Here is a 17,656-nt window from a genome sequence, read left to right as displayed (position 1 = left end):
TTGATTCTTTTAATTTCTCTGAAATTTAAAAAAAAGTAAGGTAAATTTTAGGTAATTTACTTCTTACTTTACTTTACTTCGATTGTTATCCAAATGCCCAAAAGCGCCCTTAACGCTTAAGTAGATTACAAAGTGCTCCACCTAGCGGCGAATACTTGAACTGCTCATAACTTTTTAATCTGCCAGAAAGTCTTTATTTCGCTTTGATATTATTTAGTACACTGACAAGGTTGGTGTATCAGCTTTCTAAAAGGTGCTGATATTTAATAATTAAACAAGGAAGAACGCTATAGTCGAGTACCTCGACTATCAGATACCCGTTACTCAGCTAAAGGGACCAAAGGAAAATGGAGATATGCAAGCAGCAAATGCGCCACCTACCGGCGGTAGACAGATTTAAGCGTTGTGGGCGTTAGAGTGGGCGTGGCAAAGTTTTTTTTAAATCAATCGATAGGTATTGACGAGACCAATACATTTCAGTTTAAATTTTTTATCTACCATGAAAATTGTGGGCGCCACAGACTTGGGCGGTTTGTGGGCGTTGGAGTGGGCGTGGCATATTCGCGTAATAAACTTGCGCTGCGCTCAAGCCTACGGAATCTAAATCTGAAATCTCGTTTCTCTATCTTTGATATTTTCCGAGATATCCGCGTTCATACTTACGATTTTTGAAGTTTGTGGGCGGTTTGTGGGCGTTAAAGTGGGCGTGGCAAACTTTTTTTAGGTCAGTCGGTAGGTATTGATGAGAACAATACATTTCAGTTAAAATTTTTGTTCTAGCATCAAAACTGTAGGAGCCACAGTTTCGGGCGGTTTGTGGGCGTTAGAGTGGGCGTGGCACTCTTTTGAAACAAACTTGCGCTGCGCAGGAATCTCAGGAATCTGCATGCCTAATCCCAGTATTGTAGCTCTTATAGTTTCCAAGATCTCAGCGTTCATACGGACAGACGGACAGACGGACAGACGGACATGGCTAGATCGACTCGGCTAGTGATCCTGATCAAGAATATATATACTTTATGGGGTCGGAAACGCTTCCTTCTGCCTGTTACATACTTTCCGACGAATCTAGTATACCCTTTTACTCTACGAGTAACGGGTAAATAAATATTAATGACTAATAAATAAATTCAAGAGAACATCATACAGCATTTTAATCAATATTTAAAACTCTGAAAATGAAAACGATTGCTTTTGGTTTATTTTCTGACTGAAATAAAACAATACAAAAGAATTTAAAAATTTTATTTTTGATTTGTAAATAGAATTTTATTCCATTTTGCTTTCCATGCACATTTCAGTTAAAGAAATTTCAGAGTTACATTTTACTACCATACGTTCTAATTATTAACTTAAATATAAAATTAAAAAGTGGAGTACCACCAGGGGCGGAACACGGCAAAGTTTTTATAAATATTTATTCACTTGAGTTGAATTCAAATTTGGCAAATTTGAATTTCCAGCAAAGTATTCAAACGGTCACTCTGCAAAGAAGTGAAGTCCAACCAACTAACAGAGCCCAATTGGGAAACTACTAACACGTCATCTATAACAGCACTGTTAAGTGTCAGCGTAAGTGCGTAAGTGTGTCAGCGGAAAGTGATTCGTTTTGTCGGGAGTGTGTATCGGCTAAAATTTGTCTGAACGCCCTATCAAATCAGAAATTGGTGGTGATTCACTATCGCCACCTAGGCTTCACGTTGAGTGGCGTGTTAGTGAAATCTCTTCACCAGCCGATAGGTGGCGCTTTTCTGTAAGGCCAGTAACGGGTATCTGATAGTCAAGGCCGTCGACTATAGCGTTTTCTCTTGTTTTAAATTATAAAAGGTAAGAGAATAAATCTCTGTAACGATTTGCTTGATCTCAGATGGTACTATGCACTTTAAAAATAAAATAAAAAACGGGGTTGGTCGGGTTGATGTGGAACGTCCCATATTTAACATAAAATTTCCATCTGTTTTTGTACTCACCTTCAATTTTGCTTGTAAAAGTAGCATTTCCCGAATAGATGTCCAAAATTTGTGGAGAATGAATTGAAGTGTCTAGAAACGTTTATATAAATAATAAATCAGTGGCAATGCGCCTTTACCAAAAACGAACCTGAACAGGACGACGTTGGTCTTGGGAAAATAGCACGGCTAGCTAGTTCTCGATTCTTTGACGAATTTAAAAGATTACTTGTTGATGATTGCATGGAAATACTCAACTTTCTGCTCTGAATTTCATTGAACAGTTCCTTTGTGGTTTTAACCTTTTTAACAGTTGAGCCACCAAAAAATATTTGCTGAGACAGGCTAGAAGACTCCTAAGCGATAAATGCGTCCTGTTTAATTAAGAAGTCCCACTAAAAGTTATACCCAATACTCGTAGAGAAAAATGGTATTCTTTGTCTATGGTTGTGGAGCCCATGGCGCCACAATGGCCAAACGGAATAGGAAAAAATTGTGGGACTTGGTTAAGAAGGCTTTATTTCCAAAAAAGTTGTATGCTGCGCGGATATGTCTCAACACTGTGAAATGACAAAAGAAAAAATTGAAAAAAAAACATGGAACTTTGGGGTCGCTTACTCTACCACTTTATACTTAGCACGCGTCTTCGAATTATTTCCGAATTTTTGTTAAGCCCGTTTCTCATAGATTTAAAGGGTATACTACATTTGTCGAGAAGTAGAAGGATCTGGATCACTAGCCGAGTCGATCTAGCCATATCCGTCTGACCATTTATCTGTTCGTCCGTATGAGCGATAAGATCTCGGAAACTATTAAAGCTAGAAAGTTGGGACTTGGCATGTATATTCTTGAGGTTCTGGGAGAGCGCAAGGTTGCCACGCCCACCCTAACGCCCACGGTTAAGCCTGTCTAACACCCACATGTTTGAAGAATTTGTTAAAGTTTAAGCAATTGTAAACAGTCTCTTAACAGCATATCTCCATTTCCCTCGCACTCCCCTTAGCTGATCTCTCTTGATTTATTATTATTTACACATTGTAATTTTCAGGACAGCAGCGCCAGGTAGCATGTTCTTGCGCCTTTCCGACATATCTAAAAGGGGCAACCGCGTTCTTCTGGCCGCTGCTTGGGAGGACCTTACCAAAAACAAGTACAATCAGCCTTGAACAGGGCTGCATCCGATATATACCTTGGCGAGTGGTTCAAAATATACTGTGAGTGACTACGACTGGGGCCATTCTGAAAATTGGGTTTTATTGTTTTATTATCGAGATGAGTGAGTTTACAGTATACTGGATTGTATTAAGTCACCTAATTTATTTTGACATCTACGAAGTTTAACAATAGTTTAACATTTATTAATGCTTGTTAAAATATAAAACTACATTGAAAGAACCCTATTTGATAATTAAATATTAGGTATGTATTTGTATTGCAGGGTGGGTCGTCAGTTTGTATTGAGTATTTAGACATTGGCTTTCCACATCTTTGAAAATATTTTGTTGATTACGTTGCAATAGAATATATTAAGGTCTGTTACTTCTGTGAGACTATTTCGATTTTTGGTGGTGGCGTGATAGAAGACGGCCTTGTTGTTTTCGACGCCTCCATACTAGCTCTTCGCGCAGCTGCAGCCATGTACGTCCCGTAGTACCTACTCAGCATGTGCGGATCAACGTGGTTGAGTTCAATATACGCGTTTGGAATGGCTACTGCCAGCGTGGACGGCCTCGCGGCAGTCGGGGGCCCTGCAGTGGACTCTGCCAGTGGACACTCCTCTAGTGAGCTGGACTCCTCGTGTTGGCTACTACTACTGCCCAAGGACCTTGCTGCCGAGCTGGAAATGGAGTAGTTGTGCTGCTCAAGGTCTTCGGGATCGTGATCGGGGTCGGCATCAAATGAAGACAGCCTGCCATCGCTTAGGTACGAGTTATTGTCCTCAACGGAAAATATTTGCTTCATGGTTCCTCTGCGATTTTCTTGGTCGTCCGTCTCCGGATACGAATCGGGATCGGGATTAATGCTTTCCTCCACCACATCAACGTTAACTTCAACATCGATATCAGTGTCAATGTCGGCGTCAGTCACAGGCTGTTCCAATCCCAAAACCACTTCGCGGTGTATAGTTTGCTTGGTAATGACTGTGTGGTGCGTTTGAGTCGTAGTCCTCGCCGTGGTCGCTGGCCTGGCTGAGGACTCCTGATCTTCAGAGACAATATCAACGATCTGGACATCGGGTGCCAGTAGCGAGGCCACGTCGAACTGGCGCTTCCGTGTCTGCGAAAACATGTTCGCAATGGTCGTGGTCGTGGTAGAGTTGATATACGCAATGTGCTGATGCTGGCCGTGTTGCTGCTGGATTTGGGCTGGTGGAATCACCTGATCCAGATGGTTGGCCTGTTGTCGTTGCATCACAATGGCCGGGTCAGCACAGGAGTACTGTGACAGGCCGGGGGCTGAGCTCCGATTAAGGAACTGGCCCAAATACTGATGGTGGTAAGGATAGCCCAGGGACGACAGTTGCACTGCGGACTGGGAATTGGGCGGAGGCGGGGTTGTGAGATCCAGGGGCGGCGGGCTGGGCGAGTCAGTGCTGGCATCATCCACCGACAGACCCATATGCTTTCGGACTTTACGCTGAGCCTTGCGTCGTCTGAAATCGCCCTTTCGAAAATCATCCATGTTGGCTGGGTGTATTGCCCAGTAGTGCCCCTTTCCGTTGGCACTGCGACCAGACTTGATAAAGCAATCGTTCAGTGAGAGATTATGTCTGATGGAGTTCCTCCACCCCGGACCGCGGCTTCTAAAATACGGATAGTTATCCAAAATATATTGGTAAATGTCTGACAGGACCAACTTCATCTCAGTTGAGCTCAAAATGGCCATGGCTATGAGACCAATGTAGCTGTGTTGCGGCTTAGGCTCCTCGGGTTGGAATATGCGTTGCGTTTGGGGGAAGAGTGAGATGGTTGAGAGCGCGGCCATTCGGTTTACTGCAGGAATATTGCCTGACGCATGGGGTCCGTAGGGACTTAGGTGCAGCCACGGAGCATTTGCGCCGGCGCCTCCGGTGCCTCCGTATTGGGGGCATCGAAATCGTTCAATATTAAGGGCGTAGTTGTACAGCTGCAGGCGGTATTGCTCTAGAGCCATCGTCGTGGCTTGAGCTTGCGGATTTCGCGGGGTTCCAAGAGGATAGATGCTGGGCACAGTTTGCTTAGGCCCATGACCGTTGTTTGATGTGGTTCCTTGATCCTGGTCGGCCGTAGTCGCCTGCGACGCACCCAAGTCAGAGTGAGCCATTTGCTTTTTTTACAGCCAGACTACAATGGTCTTTGCCCCATCAAAGGAGATCATCGAACCTGTTTAAAAGAAAATAAAAACCATTCTTATTAACATTACTTAGTTATGCTTAAAACAAGACAATTTAGAGCAACGAATATAACTGAGAAATATTCTAAAGCACTGAGCAGCCGGGTTTTTCGATTACTTGAACACCATAAGAAATCAGTACACTACATTTTTGTATATAGAGTTTAATGGAAATATTTTTAATTTTAACGTAAAGTTAAATCATATAGCCCTTACAATCCGAAATAACAATAATTATTTTTATGCTCATAGTTTAAACATTGAAGTTCATTTGGATGATCAATTTTTGGGACTCTTTAAAATTTTAACGACGGATTAGAAATTGACGAAACTATATTTTGGTAGTAGGGCCAAGAAATAAAACAATTTTTTCGAAGAGCGTTATAGTCTAGTGCCTTAACTATTAGATACCCGTTACTCCGCTAAAAGGAGTGTGAGGGAGATGGAAATATACAAGCGGCAAAGCGATTGTTTCCTATTTCGCGAACCGACTTTACACAAATCCACTATTCTTAAATACACAAAAATACACAATGATTTCCTTAAAATTACTCCATTATGTCCTAAAAGCCAAGTACCATAGAATTCTAAAAAAATTGGCTTGCAGATCGGACAACCGCGCGTTTCCGACCCCATAAAGTATATATATTCTTGATCAGGATCACTAGCCGAGTCGATCTAGCCATGTCCGTCTGTCCGTATGAACGCTGAGATCTCGGAAACTATAAGAGCTACAATACTGGGATTAGGCAAGCAGATTCCTGCGCAGCGCAATTTTGTTTCAGCAGAGTTTTTAACGCCCACAAACCGCCCACAAACTTCAAAAAATCGTAGATATGAACGTGGATATCTCGGAAACTATCAAAGATAGAGAATTGGGGTCTCAGATTTAAATTCCGTAGCCTTGTACGCAGCGCAAGTTTGTTACGCAAATATGCCACGCCCACTCTAATCCCCACAAACCGCCCAAGCCTGTGGCGCCCACAATTTGCATGCAGGATACAAAATTTTTAATGAAATGTATTAGTCTCGTCAATACCTATCGATTGATCCAAAAAAAATTTGCCACGCCCATAGCGCTTAAATCTGTCTACCGCCGGTAGGTGGCGCATTTCAATGTCGCTTTGCTGCTTGCATATCTCCATTTCCCTTTGGTCCCTTTAGCTGAGTAGCGGGTATCTGATAGTCGAGGTACTCGACTATAGCGTTCTTCCTTCCTTTTTGTCTATAAATGTTATTCTCGTTACTCACAGAGTAAAAAGGTATAATTGATTCGTCGGAAAGTATAGAAGGTAGATGGAAGCGTTGTATAATGTATAATTGAAACTTATTTAGGCTCAAATTGATCCCAAAAATTTGATTTTAGGTGTAGTGTCATTTTCACCACCACTTATCAAATTGACACTCAAAGAATTTTTGTTGGTGTTTATATTCTTGAACAGGATCACTGGCCGAATCGAATTAGCCATGTCCATCTGTCCTTCTGTTCGTCCGTCCGAATGAAGTCTGAGATTTCAGAAACTATTTGCGCTAGAAAGTTGGGATTAGGCATGCAGATTCTAGAGCTTCTTGCAAAGTCCAAATTTATTTAATCACCCATCTACGTATTCAGCAGGGTGCCACGCCCATAACGCTAAAACATGTCTAGCGTCCACATTTTGTAATATTTTGTTAAAGTGTAAATGAGATTTTGTTCTGATAATCAATACCCATCTACATTGTTCAAACCGCAATCATTAAAAAGTTATACGCAAATAAAGTGTGGAATCTACCCCGCACTCCCTCTAGATAAGTAACGGGTATCTAATAGTCGTGCCCATCGACTAAAGCGTTTTCTCTTGTTTTTAAATGGCTAATCTAAATTGTACATTTATTGGAATTAGAGTGGTTAGAGTGTGTGCCCGATAATCTCTGGGTCGTATTTTTGCGTTTTTCTTATTTCAAGTCTACTGATGTTCTTTAACGAAAATCATGCCTAACAATTTTGGACAGAGCTCCCGACTCCGAAGATCAAAGCCCCGGTTCTAAGCTGCACTTTTCTATTCTTGTTCTTGGTGTAAATCCAGGACGTTACCATTGACGCACCCTAGAAATTTTGAATACAGAAAAAAAGTGCTTAAAGTGCTTCGACGTGGCGTGAAAATTGTATTACATAGCTAGTTTGCTGGACCTTTAAAGATGTAAGTATCACTACATTCGGTTTTAAAGATCACCTAATAATTAACATTAACCCACTTGAAAGCCCCCTGCACCTGTCCGGATTCTACCATCTGCGCATTCCCCTGCCCACGCACAAGATCTTTTACACGTTCTTCTAGGGACTATCCGCCCTATCAGAGTTCGTCGCCAATCGGACAGCCTGCACATGCCAACCGGATGGCATCAATCCTGACTACTGCGGCCCAACTTTTAGTACGCCGCAGCAGTCAAGTTTCTTTCATAGGTTACCATTAACGACCCCACACTTTAGAGGTTGCCTTTATATTAGGTAATCATAAGTTTGCCTAATTTTAAAATGTAATCAATTTGTCGTACAAAAAAATACATGCTTAATGGTTTAATAAATATTGATGTCGAGATTTTTCTCGCCAATTTTGAGCTAAGTGAAGACAATACTTGTTATACCCATCACACTCACACTTCGATTTTCGATCTCAAAAGTGAGACAATATCGAATCAATCTCGATTGTGAGATGAATCGTTCTCGGTTTAAACATCGAATCGGTCTCGATTTCGAGATGAATCGTTTTCGGAATTTAGCATTAAATGTTCTTGCTCCCAGACTCCATTCTGAAAAAAAAATACTATATTTTTTCAAATTATACATACTTTAGCCCTACGGCCTTCATTTCATTATATAGTTGATATACTTGGAGGGGTGGTTTCCCAATATGGGATAACTTATAAATGTAGTTCCTTTTATTTCGGCCTTTATTAAGCTGTACTCGCGGAGCAGGTCCTTAACCGCACACTTTGCGACACAGGGTCGCAGCTAACTTCGATAGCTTCCCGATAAATGGGTCACATTCCTCTTCAACAACCACAAAACCGAGATTGCTTTTGACTCGGAATACTAAAACCGACATAGCTTTCGCTCGATATCGAAAAGAAAAAGTTAAAAGACAAATTTCTCGAACTGAAAAGAACCGAAAAGAACGGATTTTTTCGTTCTCAAATTTTCTGGGTATACTTTTGTAACTATAAAAGATATAACTTTACTATTTAAAGAAGTTGCTTATCCATCTCTCATGGCTTTACTCTTTAAAATAGTTTTTAATGTGTGGATTTCAGAAAAGTCCTTTGCTGCTTTCATATCTCCATCTCCCTTTCGCTCTCTTTAGTTCAAAATTGGCACAAAACACCAATATTTATTAAACCATTACACTTATATAAGCGGCATTTTCTGAGGCATATGTGTTCTTCACTTCCAGACGAATTATTTGGGGTTGGCATGCGTTCAAGCAAAAAATAAATAAATAAATAAATCCAATCCCTACTCGAGTGCTACGTCAGATTCTCTAGTGATGAATCACCGAAAATAGGCAAAAGAAACATCGAACAAACCAAAGACCACTTTTGCTCACCTCTAGTTGCATATGAAACACCTACTAAAGTGCGCAAAAAGTAAGGTAAATTTGTTTGTAAAGTGGAAAATCTTTATTTTCCCTTCTACATCATCCACTTTTAAATAATCCCCTCTCGATAAAATGCCAACGTTTTTTCCGGTCCTCAAAACATGCCAAATAGTCCCTTCCCGGTATAGCCATCAGCGCATTCTCCGATTTTATCTCCTCAATCGACTCGAAACGCGTTCACCGGAGTGGTCTCTTGAGTTTTGAGAATAGCAAGAAGTCACACGGAGCCAAATCAGGCGAATACGGTGGCGAAATGGTGACGAAGACCGAGTGATATGCGTTAATATGAAATGTAAAGTTATCGTGATGCAAAAACTAAGAGTTCTTGTTGTCCAGATTTATTTTTTTAGACGAATTTCTTCACGCAAAAAAATTGAGAAGACCCGATAAATTTATAACTCTTAAACTCCACCACAGTGTAACAAAATAAGTCAATACAAGAAAGGAAGTTAACTTCGGCACGTTTTTAACCTTTGCAGGTCGTTCCCGTGGGAGAATTGAAAGTACAATCGATCGCTCCTATGGCAGCTATATGATGAAGTCGTCCGATTTTATTAACATTTTATACGAAATTCTAAAACCTTAAAAGAATGATATTCCTAAGAGGTCTTATGGTCTTATAGGGTCTAAAACGTCTCCCTTATTGCGTTACAAACTTTTGACTGAAATTATTATACCCTCTGCAAGGGTATAAAATGTACCGATCAACCGGTCTACCGATCTACTACTTAACTAATTATACCCGTTACTCGTAGAGTAAAAGGGTATACTAGATTCGTCGGAAAGTATGTAACAGGCAGAAGGAAGCGTTTCCGACCCCATAAAGTATATATATTCTTGATCAGGATCACTAGCCGAGTCGATCTAGCCATGTCCGTCTGTCCGTCTGTCCGTCTGTCCGGACGAACGCTGAGATCTCGGAAACTATGAGAGCTAGGCTATTGAGATTTGGCGTGCAGATTCCTGAGCTTCTTACGCAGCGCAAGTTTATTTCAGTAGACTGCCACGCCCACTCTAACGCCCACAAACCGCCCAAAACTGTGGCTCCAACAGTTTTGATGCTAGATAGAAAATTTTAACTGAAATGTATTAGTCTTGTCAATACCTATCGATTGACCCAAAAAAATTTTGCTACGCCCACTCTAACGCCCACAAACCTCCCAAGAAAAAAAGCTATGACGTCAGAGCCAGACAATTTGAAATGTTTTTACGCGTGTATGTGTGTGTATGTACATAGTTGCCGACCGAACTTAGCGGCAAAGAAAAAAGCACGGCCGGCGCTCAGAGAGAGCAAAGTGCGCGGCTAACTTATTCTATTGAATAATGAATTTTTCACGCCTACCCTAACGCCCTTCCGCCGGTAGGTGGCGCATTTAAATCTCGTTTTGCTGCTTGCATGTCTCCATTTCCCTTTAGTCCCTTAAGCTGAGTAACGGGTATCTGATAGTCGAGGTACTCGACTATAGCGTTCTCCCTTGTTTTTTTCTACCCAACTTCATTTTTGTGCATTTAAAATGTTCTACTTTAATCAGAGCTTTTGCTAATCCAACCGATTTCTAAAACGTTATCGATTGAAAGAAACTAAGAATACCTTTCAACTGCTTATCCCACGTTGTAATCGGACTATCGTATGTATGGCTAACGACTGTAACGTAAAATAGGGTTTTATTACGACCGTCTTTGTATCTTACTGTGCGGCCTATGGCCTGACCAATGCTCAACACAATAATGATCTTCGAAGTTTATGTTAATAAGTGCTCCTCTTAACGCCACTTTTGAAGTGATGTGCAGTTTTTATTTGTTTTGAATGATATATGTAGTAAGAGTACTCTTCAGCTTTAAGTAAATCAATATTTACGGTGATTGGTATATCTGTGGAATAATTCGATAGCAAATTATGAGGTGCGGCTCACATGTTATTACCAAAAAAAAGCTGAGAAAAAAATGACAAATCCAGAAAAATAGCTAGTTGATACTAAAGTTTTCAAACTATATCTGTCCAGGCAGAACTGGTAGAGGTGTTAGTAAAAAAAGTTGCTAGATAAACGTGATTCTAGAACTAAATCAATTCAGTATAAAAATTAAACAAATGCACAGTAGAATGCTTTAATCGACGGTGCGCTAGAAATGAATTTATTTTGATCTTTTCGAGATGTGGAAAATTATAGAACGTGTTTAATAGTTTAGACGAATATTGATTTAAAAAATTGTTGTACGTAGAAGGAACGTTCGTCCCGACTTTTTACTTCTTTAAGATGTGATTTAGTTCGATTAAAATCAAGAACGTTTTTATCCTGCTTTTATTTGTGAGCTTTGCATTTTTGAATGTAGCGTCGGACAGATTCCGACTTACTATCTGAAATGAGTAGACATGGGATATGGGTCAAAGCATGTAACAGTTAGAAGGAAGCGTTTCCGACCCCATAAAGTATATATATTCTGGATCAGCATCAATAGCCAAGTCGATCTAGCCATATCCGTCTGTCCGCCTGCCTGTCTGTCCGTTTGTTTGAACGCTGAGATCTCGGAAACTATAAAAGGTATAAAGTTTGGATTTGGCATGTAAATTCTTGAACTTCTTGCGCAGCGCAAGTTTTGTTCAGAAGGGGTCCACACCCTCAAACGCCCATAACGCTAGAATTCGTCAACCACCTAGCAAATTTCTTAATATTTTGGAATAATTTAAATGAGATTTTCTTCTCATTATCTTGGGAACTGATGCCAAAAATGATTGAAGTCGGACCATTCATTAACAAGTTATAACCAAGTAATAGTCAATATTTTGCAAATTCAACCGCGGCAGACAGATTTAAGCGGGATGGGCGTTTGTAGGCGTTATAGTGGGCGTGGCAAACATTGTTTTCAGCCAATAGATAGGTATTAGCAAGAGAAATACATTTCAGTTTAAATATTTTTCTAGCATAAAAACGGTGGGCGCCACAAAATCTGCATGCCAAGTCCCAACGTTCTAGCTTTTATAGTTTCCGAGTTCTCAGCGTCCATACGGACGGACAGACAGACAGGCAGTCGGACAGACGGACATGGCTAGATCGACTCGGCTATTGATGCTGATCAAGAATATATATACTTCATGAGGTCGGAGACGCTTCCTCACATACTATTCCCCGAATACAATACACTCTTTTACTCTACGAGTAACGGGTATAAAAATAAAAACAAGTCTTGAAATAAAAAATAAGCCTTCCTTTATTTATTTGACCTTTTAAGGTCTTTGAAGCGTTATTCGTAACGTTAAAGTGTATAATGTATATGTATTCGCTCTATAAAATCTAGAAGCGCGCCTTGTTATTCGTTAACACAAAAACTCTTCGCATAAACGTTAACGTAAGAGTTACGATAAAGAATAGTTGTTGTACTATAAACAAGAGAGAACGCAATGGTCGATGGCCTCAACTATCATATACCAATTGCTCAGCTGAAGGAAGTGCGGTAGATATGGAGATATTCACGCTAAAAAACAGATGTTTTCGAGATTGCACACCACACCAACACGCCACCTAGTGTATATTCCTTTCCTTGCTTAAAACTTTTTAATGAATGTTTAAACTTAAATAATTTAAATGTTGGCATGTAGATGGGTACTAAAAATCGCATTTACACTTTTACAAAATCTTAAACAAGTGAGCATTAGATAGGTTTTAGCCTCATGGGTGTTTGTGGCACATCGATAAAACAAACTTACGCTGCTTAAGAATATCTAGAATCCTTATGCTTAATCACAAATTTTTAGCTTTTATAGTTTTTTGAAATCTCAGCGTTCATACGGACATGGCTAGATCGACTCGGCTGACGATTCTGATCGAAAATGTATATACTTATAATGTCGGAAACTCTTCCTTCTATCTGTTATATACTTCCCCGTGATTTGAATATACCTTTTGATTTTACAAGTAACGGGTATAAAACGGTGGAATGGTCTAACCCAACGATTGTAGTCAAATAACTATTTTCATAGTTATCCACCCAATAACTATTCAACTATTAACGTTTGCAATAACATAACAGACATGTCACGTGAACGTTACTATGTTAACAGTAGTTAAACGATTAAGTAGTAAATAAAGCAAAAACGAATACATGTATATGTATAACTATTTAAAATAGTGTTGTACATTTTTAAAGATACACAACTATCTGTATTGGTTAATTTGACCGAAAAATGTTGTTTCAGATTGTCACGCCCACTCTAACGCCCTTTAAGCGGCCATGGCGCCCACATTTTAAAAGATTTTGTTAAAGTGTAAATGTGATTTTGTTTCGCTAGTTAATAGAGCCATCTAAACTCCCAAAATTAATTAAATCGGAACATTAACTAAACAGTTATGAGCAATTAAAGTTTGGAGCTAGGTGGAGCTAGTTCGCGAAATCGAAAACGGTCGCTTGCCGCGGTCACACTCCCTTTAACTGAGTAGTGGGTATCTGATGGTCAAAGCACTTAACTATAGCGTACTTTCTTCTTTTATTCTAAGTCCATCGGAATCTGCTTTATAAGCAATAAAGTTAGGTGGCGCTTTCAAAGTAAGTACTTCAATAGAAATATTTTGATTTCTTGGAAAAGGTTTTGGGTTTTAACCCAAATTAATTATTTCCTGCCGAACTTACATTTTATAGGCCAAAAACTTGTCCATATTATTATTATTGTTATTATTCACTGTCACTAAGTAGGTAACAGTCTATCGTACAAGTTACACATAAACAACACATAACACTTTGAGCACAGGTTTCTTTGTCGGGAGCACAAGTTTAACAATACTTGTGTAGTAAATATTTTATTTACAGTATCATGGGCAAAATTTTGACGGAAATCAGGAACGTGCGGTCGACGCGGTGTTCGAATTAGGTCTGAGTCCGTCCAAAATGGCTGAGGGCTTGGCCATAAGGGTGCAAGCAGTGCGAGTGTCTTGCAGGCCACGCCTCGCCTTGAACTGCCGCTTCCCATTGGCCCAAACAATCCCGGCGCGGAGGGTGGCATCCAGATGTAATCGGGGTTCTTTGGCCTGTCCTCTTCAGTCTATTCATGGCATTAGCGCTGTCTCTGTTAGGCATTTTGAAAGTTCGGAGGGGCACGGACAAAGCAATTACACCTACACCTATCTTGTTCTAGCACTCGCACTTCCGAGCAGGGAAGGAAATCATGAACTACTTGCAGTAAGTTTTAATTCCCATTGTAGGCACTGCAGTATATACAGAGCTGATATACATCCAAGTACGTTTATGTGAATTGTTTTCACATGTATAGATTAAAGAACAGCGAGTTTACATTATGGGTAATCAATAAAAGCGCCATCAGATTGCTTATATAGGGGATTTCTTTTAAATTAATTTGTTTTTACAAAACACGCCAATAAAACAAAAAAACGGTGCACATGCAGAATTAATGATTTTACGAGCTTTACGCGCTCATATAAGACTAAAAGGTCACCATTATTTATTATTATTGTTCCTAAATTAAGATCGACTGAAATTAAACATTCAGTTAAGAATCGTGTTTCTAAACACATCCGGATATTTGGTAAAGCGCAATCGTCTTTAACAACCACAACCAAAGATGTCTTCAGGATTCTTCGGTATAAACCTTTTTCTTTCCAAATTAATGTATATATTGTTAAAGATAGGAAATTAAACTATCTCAAAATAAGAAAACCTGGGCCATTAATTCTTCAGTATACCGTTTCTTTACAAAAGAAAGAGTTTTACTGGAGCACAACAACTAACGCATCAAAAAATATATATATGCTAGTAATTTCGTAAATAGATCGCTGTATAATCCTATACTTTTGACATGCGTTTATCTTTGCTACTTAAACTAAATTTAAAGCATTCCTCATTTCCTCACTACCATAGAGGTGCGTTTATTGTGGTTTCCCCAAGGACCTATTCCACAATTCCGATATTTAGTTGAATTTATCTTTTAATTTCAAAATGTTACATTTTCTGCAAGACTTCCCAATAAACGATATTTTTGGATTTTCCCAATGGTGCTATAGCATCATATTTGTATGTATATATACTATTGTTAATATTATTTTCATTTTATTAACATTAATGTAGCGAAAAGGTGTGAGCGAAGAACGTAAATCTATTTGTTTAAACATTTAAATGTATTTTTTAAACAAAGGAATGCAATATCAATTTGAGAATAACAAAATTAGTTTGTAATTTAAATTTAGTTTTGCCCTTTGAGGGAAATGTGTTGAATCTGTTTAAGATTTGATAATAAAATATTCTTTTACAAAAAAAATTGTTTGCTGCAGGAGCTACTTTCCATTTTTTAAATTGTACCTTTATAACTTATATAAGATAAATGATGTAAGGAAAATGTCTGTAGGTTGCGTTGTCCTGTAAAGAACTGTCAACTTTCTCCAATATTTTTAAATTTTTTTTGGCAATTTCAATTTTATATGCAATAATGTTTGGTAAGCTTACTCACCGAAGGAAGTTTAATCCAGTCCTTAACTGTCTATAAAGATGATTATTCACACTTTTTTAAAATGGAATCAAAAATCAAAAAAATGATTAAATTTATTTAAAGACGAAAGCAGCACCAATCAAAAACATTAATAACACCCGTCACTCCTGCAGTAAAAGCGTATATTGCGTTGGAAAATATGTTTGAGGTAAAAAGAAGGTTTTCTGAAGTATATTTATTCTTGACTAGGACTGCGAGCCGAGTCGATCTAGCCATGTCCGTCTGTCCGTCCCACTACGTGGCCACAAATCCATTTTTCAAAAATCGTTAATAGAAAATTCTTTTGACGTCATCGTGTTAGGATAACATCAGAATTCAATGTTACGTAACAGAAAGCTTAGCAGGGACGCACTGTTAAGATATCGTCTGTTAAAGCAGCTGTTCGCAGTGACGGGCGCCGTGGAGCAATAATTGAAAAAACAACCACTTTTTAATTAATTCAAATAACTGTTTAGAACGGTTTTAACAAAACATGTTTAATGTCATCGTAAGAAAATAGATTCAACTAGTTATTTGTGAATTTCGAGTATATATATATATATAAATAACACGTTTTCTTTCAATTAAGTGTCTTTTTACCGCTTTAATCTTTAACAAATTGAAATTAATACTCAACTTTGAATACAGATATAAAGTAAGTAAATACACTTTACCTAAACTCAAAGAACAAAACATATATGTATGTATATATAAATGTTGCTACGTTTTTAAGTAATATATTTTGGCCACTAAAAGTGGTTACCCAGCCTATAGTGCGTTCGTATGAACGCTGAGATATCGAAAACTAAAGGCATGCAGATTCAAGGGATTCATGCGCAGCCCAATTCTATTTCAAAAGTTAGTTGTGCCCATTCCATCGGCCAGAAATGCGTATCATAACTCTGTAGAATCATGGTAGAGGTCCGTAATAATGCCCTATATCGGTTTTAATTTATCAACACAAAATGATCCGTCTACCTGCAACAAAAAGACGACTTTTGGGTGAGTTTCAACGCGATAGCTTTCAATCTAACCTAATCTAATTTTAGGACTTATGACCTAAAATACCAGCCAAGGCTGGTTATTATTAGACCCTCAGTGTTTTCAAAAAGGATTATTAGTTGTTAACTCGTGACAATAATTTTGTTTTAATTGCTTGTGAGTTAAATCTAGCTTTTCTTGTTAAAACTGTAGTTTATTTTTATCAATTCATAAAATAAATATACTGCAATGAGCCTTTGAGGTATTTTGCTGCTCACCGTGAATAGCAGTACAGCGTGCAAAAGCGTCTACCCGAGCTGTTCCCAATTGATTACTTTGTTAATAAAAAAGTAGTGCTATTTTCTCAAATATCAAAAACAAAATTAACGCAAAATAACGAACAATTTTTCAAAAAGTATTGTATAATAGTATTATACAAAAAGGGGTACAAATTAGTTTTTTTTTTTTTTGAAAATTTTTAGGTTTTTTATCAATTACCCCTTTAAACATTAAAATTGAAAATTGGTTTAGCAGTCCATGAATTTACAATTCCGACACCCTTGAGGCTATTGACTTTCAAATCTTATTTCCGTCTTAAATTTTTTTTATAAATGTCCTTAGTTAAGTGTTTCACTTGTTATGGGTCTGAAGACTTTGATTCAAGTGAATACTAGACTTAAGGAAGAGATAACATTTTTTATAAAATTGTCGCGCTAGTCAACTCACATGATTAGCACAACACCCAAGCTTTTACGTTTCAGTTCTTAAGTAATTTTTAATTTAATTTAATGTATTCAACAGGACGAAAGAAAAAATTTACTACATGGCGAGTTTTCGACCCCAAATATTAGTGGCACTCTGCCTTAGCTGGTTGTTTTGTTTTTTGGCCCTTCTCCGGAAAGAACTTCAAGTATACTCCAGAAGATCCCTAGATGCACTGGTATTTCAACAATTGTATTATTTTAAATCTACCTAATCCCGGTTGAAGAACTGCAAGCCCGTATGCACATTGTTAAAATCTTAATCTTGTCGACTCCTAGTAAAACTTGTCACCTTTGTGGGACTGGCGGATGCACAACCACTTTGAAAGATTGCCAGCAATGCGATTAAGATTTGCCAAATAATCCCCCTTTGTCATTCAATACTACCATCTCATCTTTCTAGGACCGAAGGACTTTATGAGTAAACATTTTGTTCAAATCATTATTATTATTTGTATTCTACACTTTCTTTTTAAAATCGTATGAGAT

General features: G+C 38.5%; 1 protein-coding gene across 1 annotated transcript; it reads right to left on the bottom strand.

Moving 5' to 3' along the window:
* Positions 1 to 3,283: 3,283 nt before the first annotated feature.
* On the bottom strand, positions 3,284 to 13,722 carry LOC119555889. Its single transcript, XM_037867597.1, has 2 exons — positions 13,580 to 13,722; positions 3,284 to 5,311 (listed from the first exon to the last, which is right to left on the bottom strand). Exon 2 carries the CDS (start codon positions 5,250 to 5,252, stop codon positions 3,486 to 3,488), a length of 1,767 nt encoding a protein of 588 aa, XP_037723525.1. The 5' UTR covers positions 5,253 to 5,311; positions 13,580 to 13,722; the 3' UTR covers positions 3,284 to 3,485.
* Between the last annotated feature and the right edge of the window lie 3,934 nt (positions 13,723 to 17,656).

This window comes from Drosophila subpulchrella, chromosome 4 (assembly GCF_014743375.2).
Source record: "Drosophila subpulchrella strain 33 F10 #4 breed RU33 chromosome 4, RU_Dsub_v1.1 Primary Assembly, whole genome shotgun sequence".
In the NCBI taxonomy this organism is placed as follows: domain Eukaryota; kingdom Metazoa; phylum Arthropoda; class Insecta; order Diptera; family Drosophilidae; genus Drosophila; species Drosophila subpulchrella.
Note: the sequence above shows the minus strand (reverse complement) of the source record. Positions and strands in the feature narration are given on the sequence as shown.

Coding starts and splice junctions, on each gene's coding strand:
- LOC119555889 (XM_037867597.1), bottom strand. CDS start 5,252: ATGGCTCACTCTGACTTGGGTGCGTCGCAGGCGACTACGGCCGACCAG.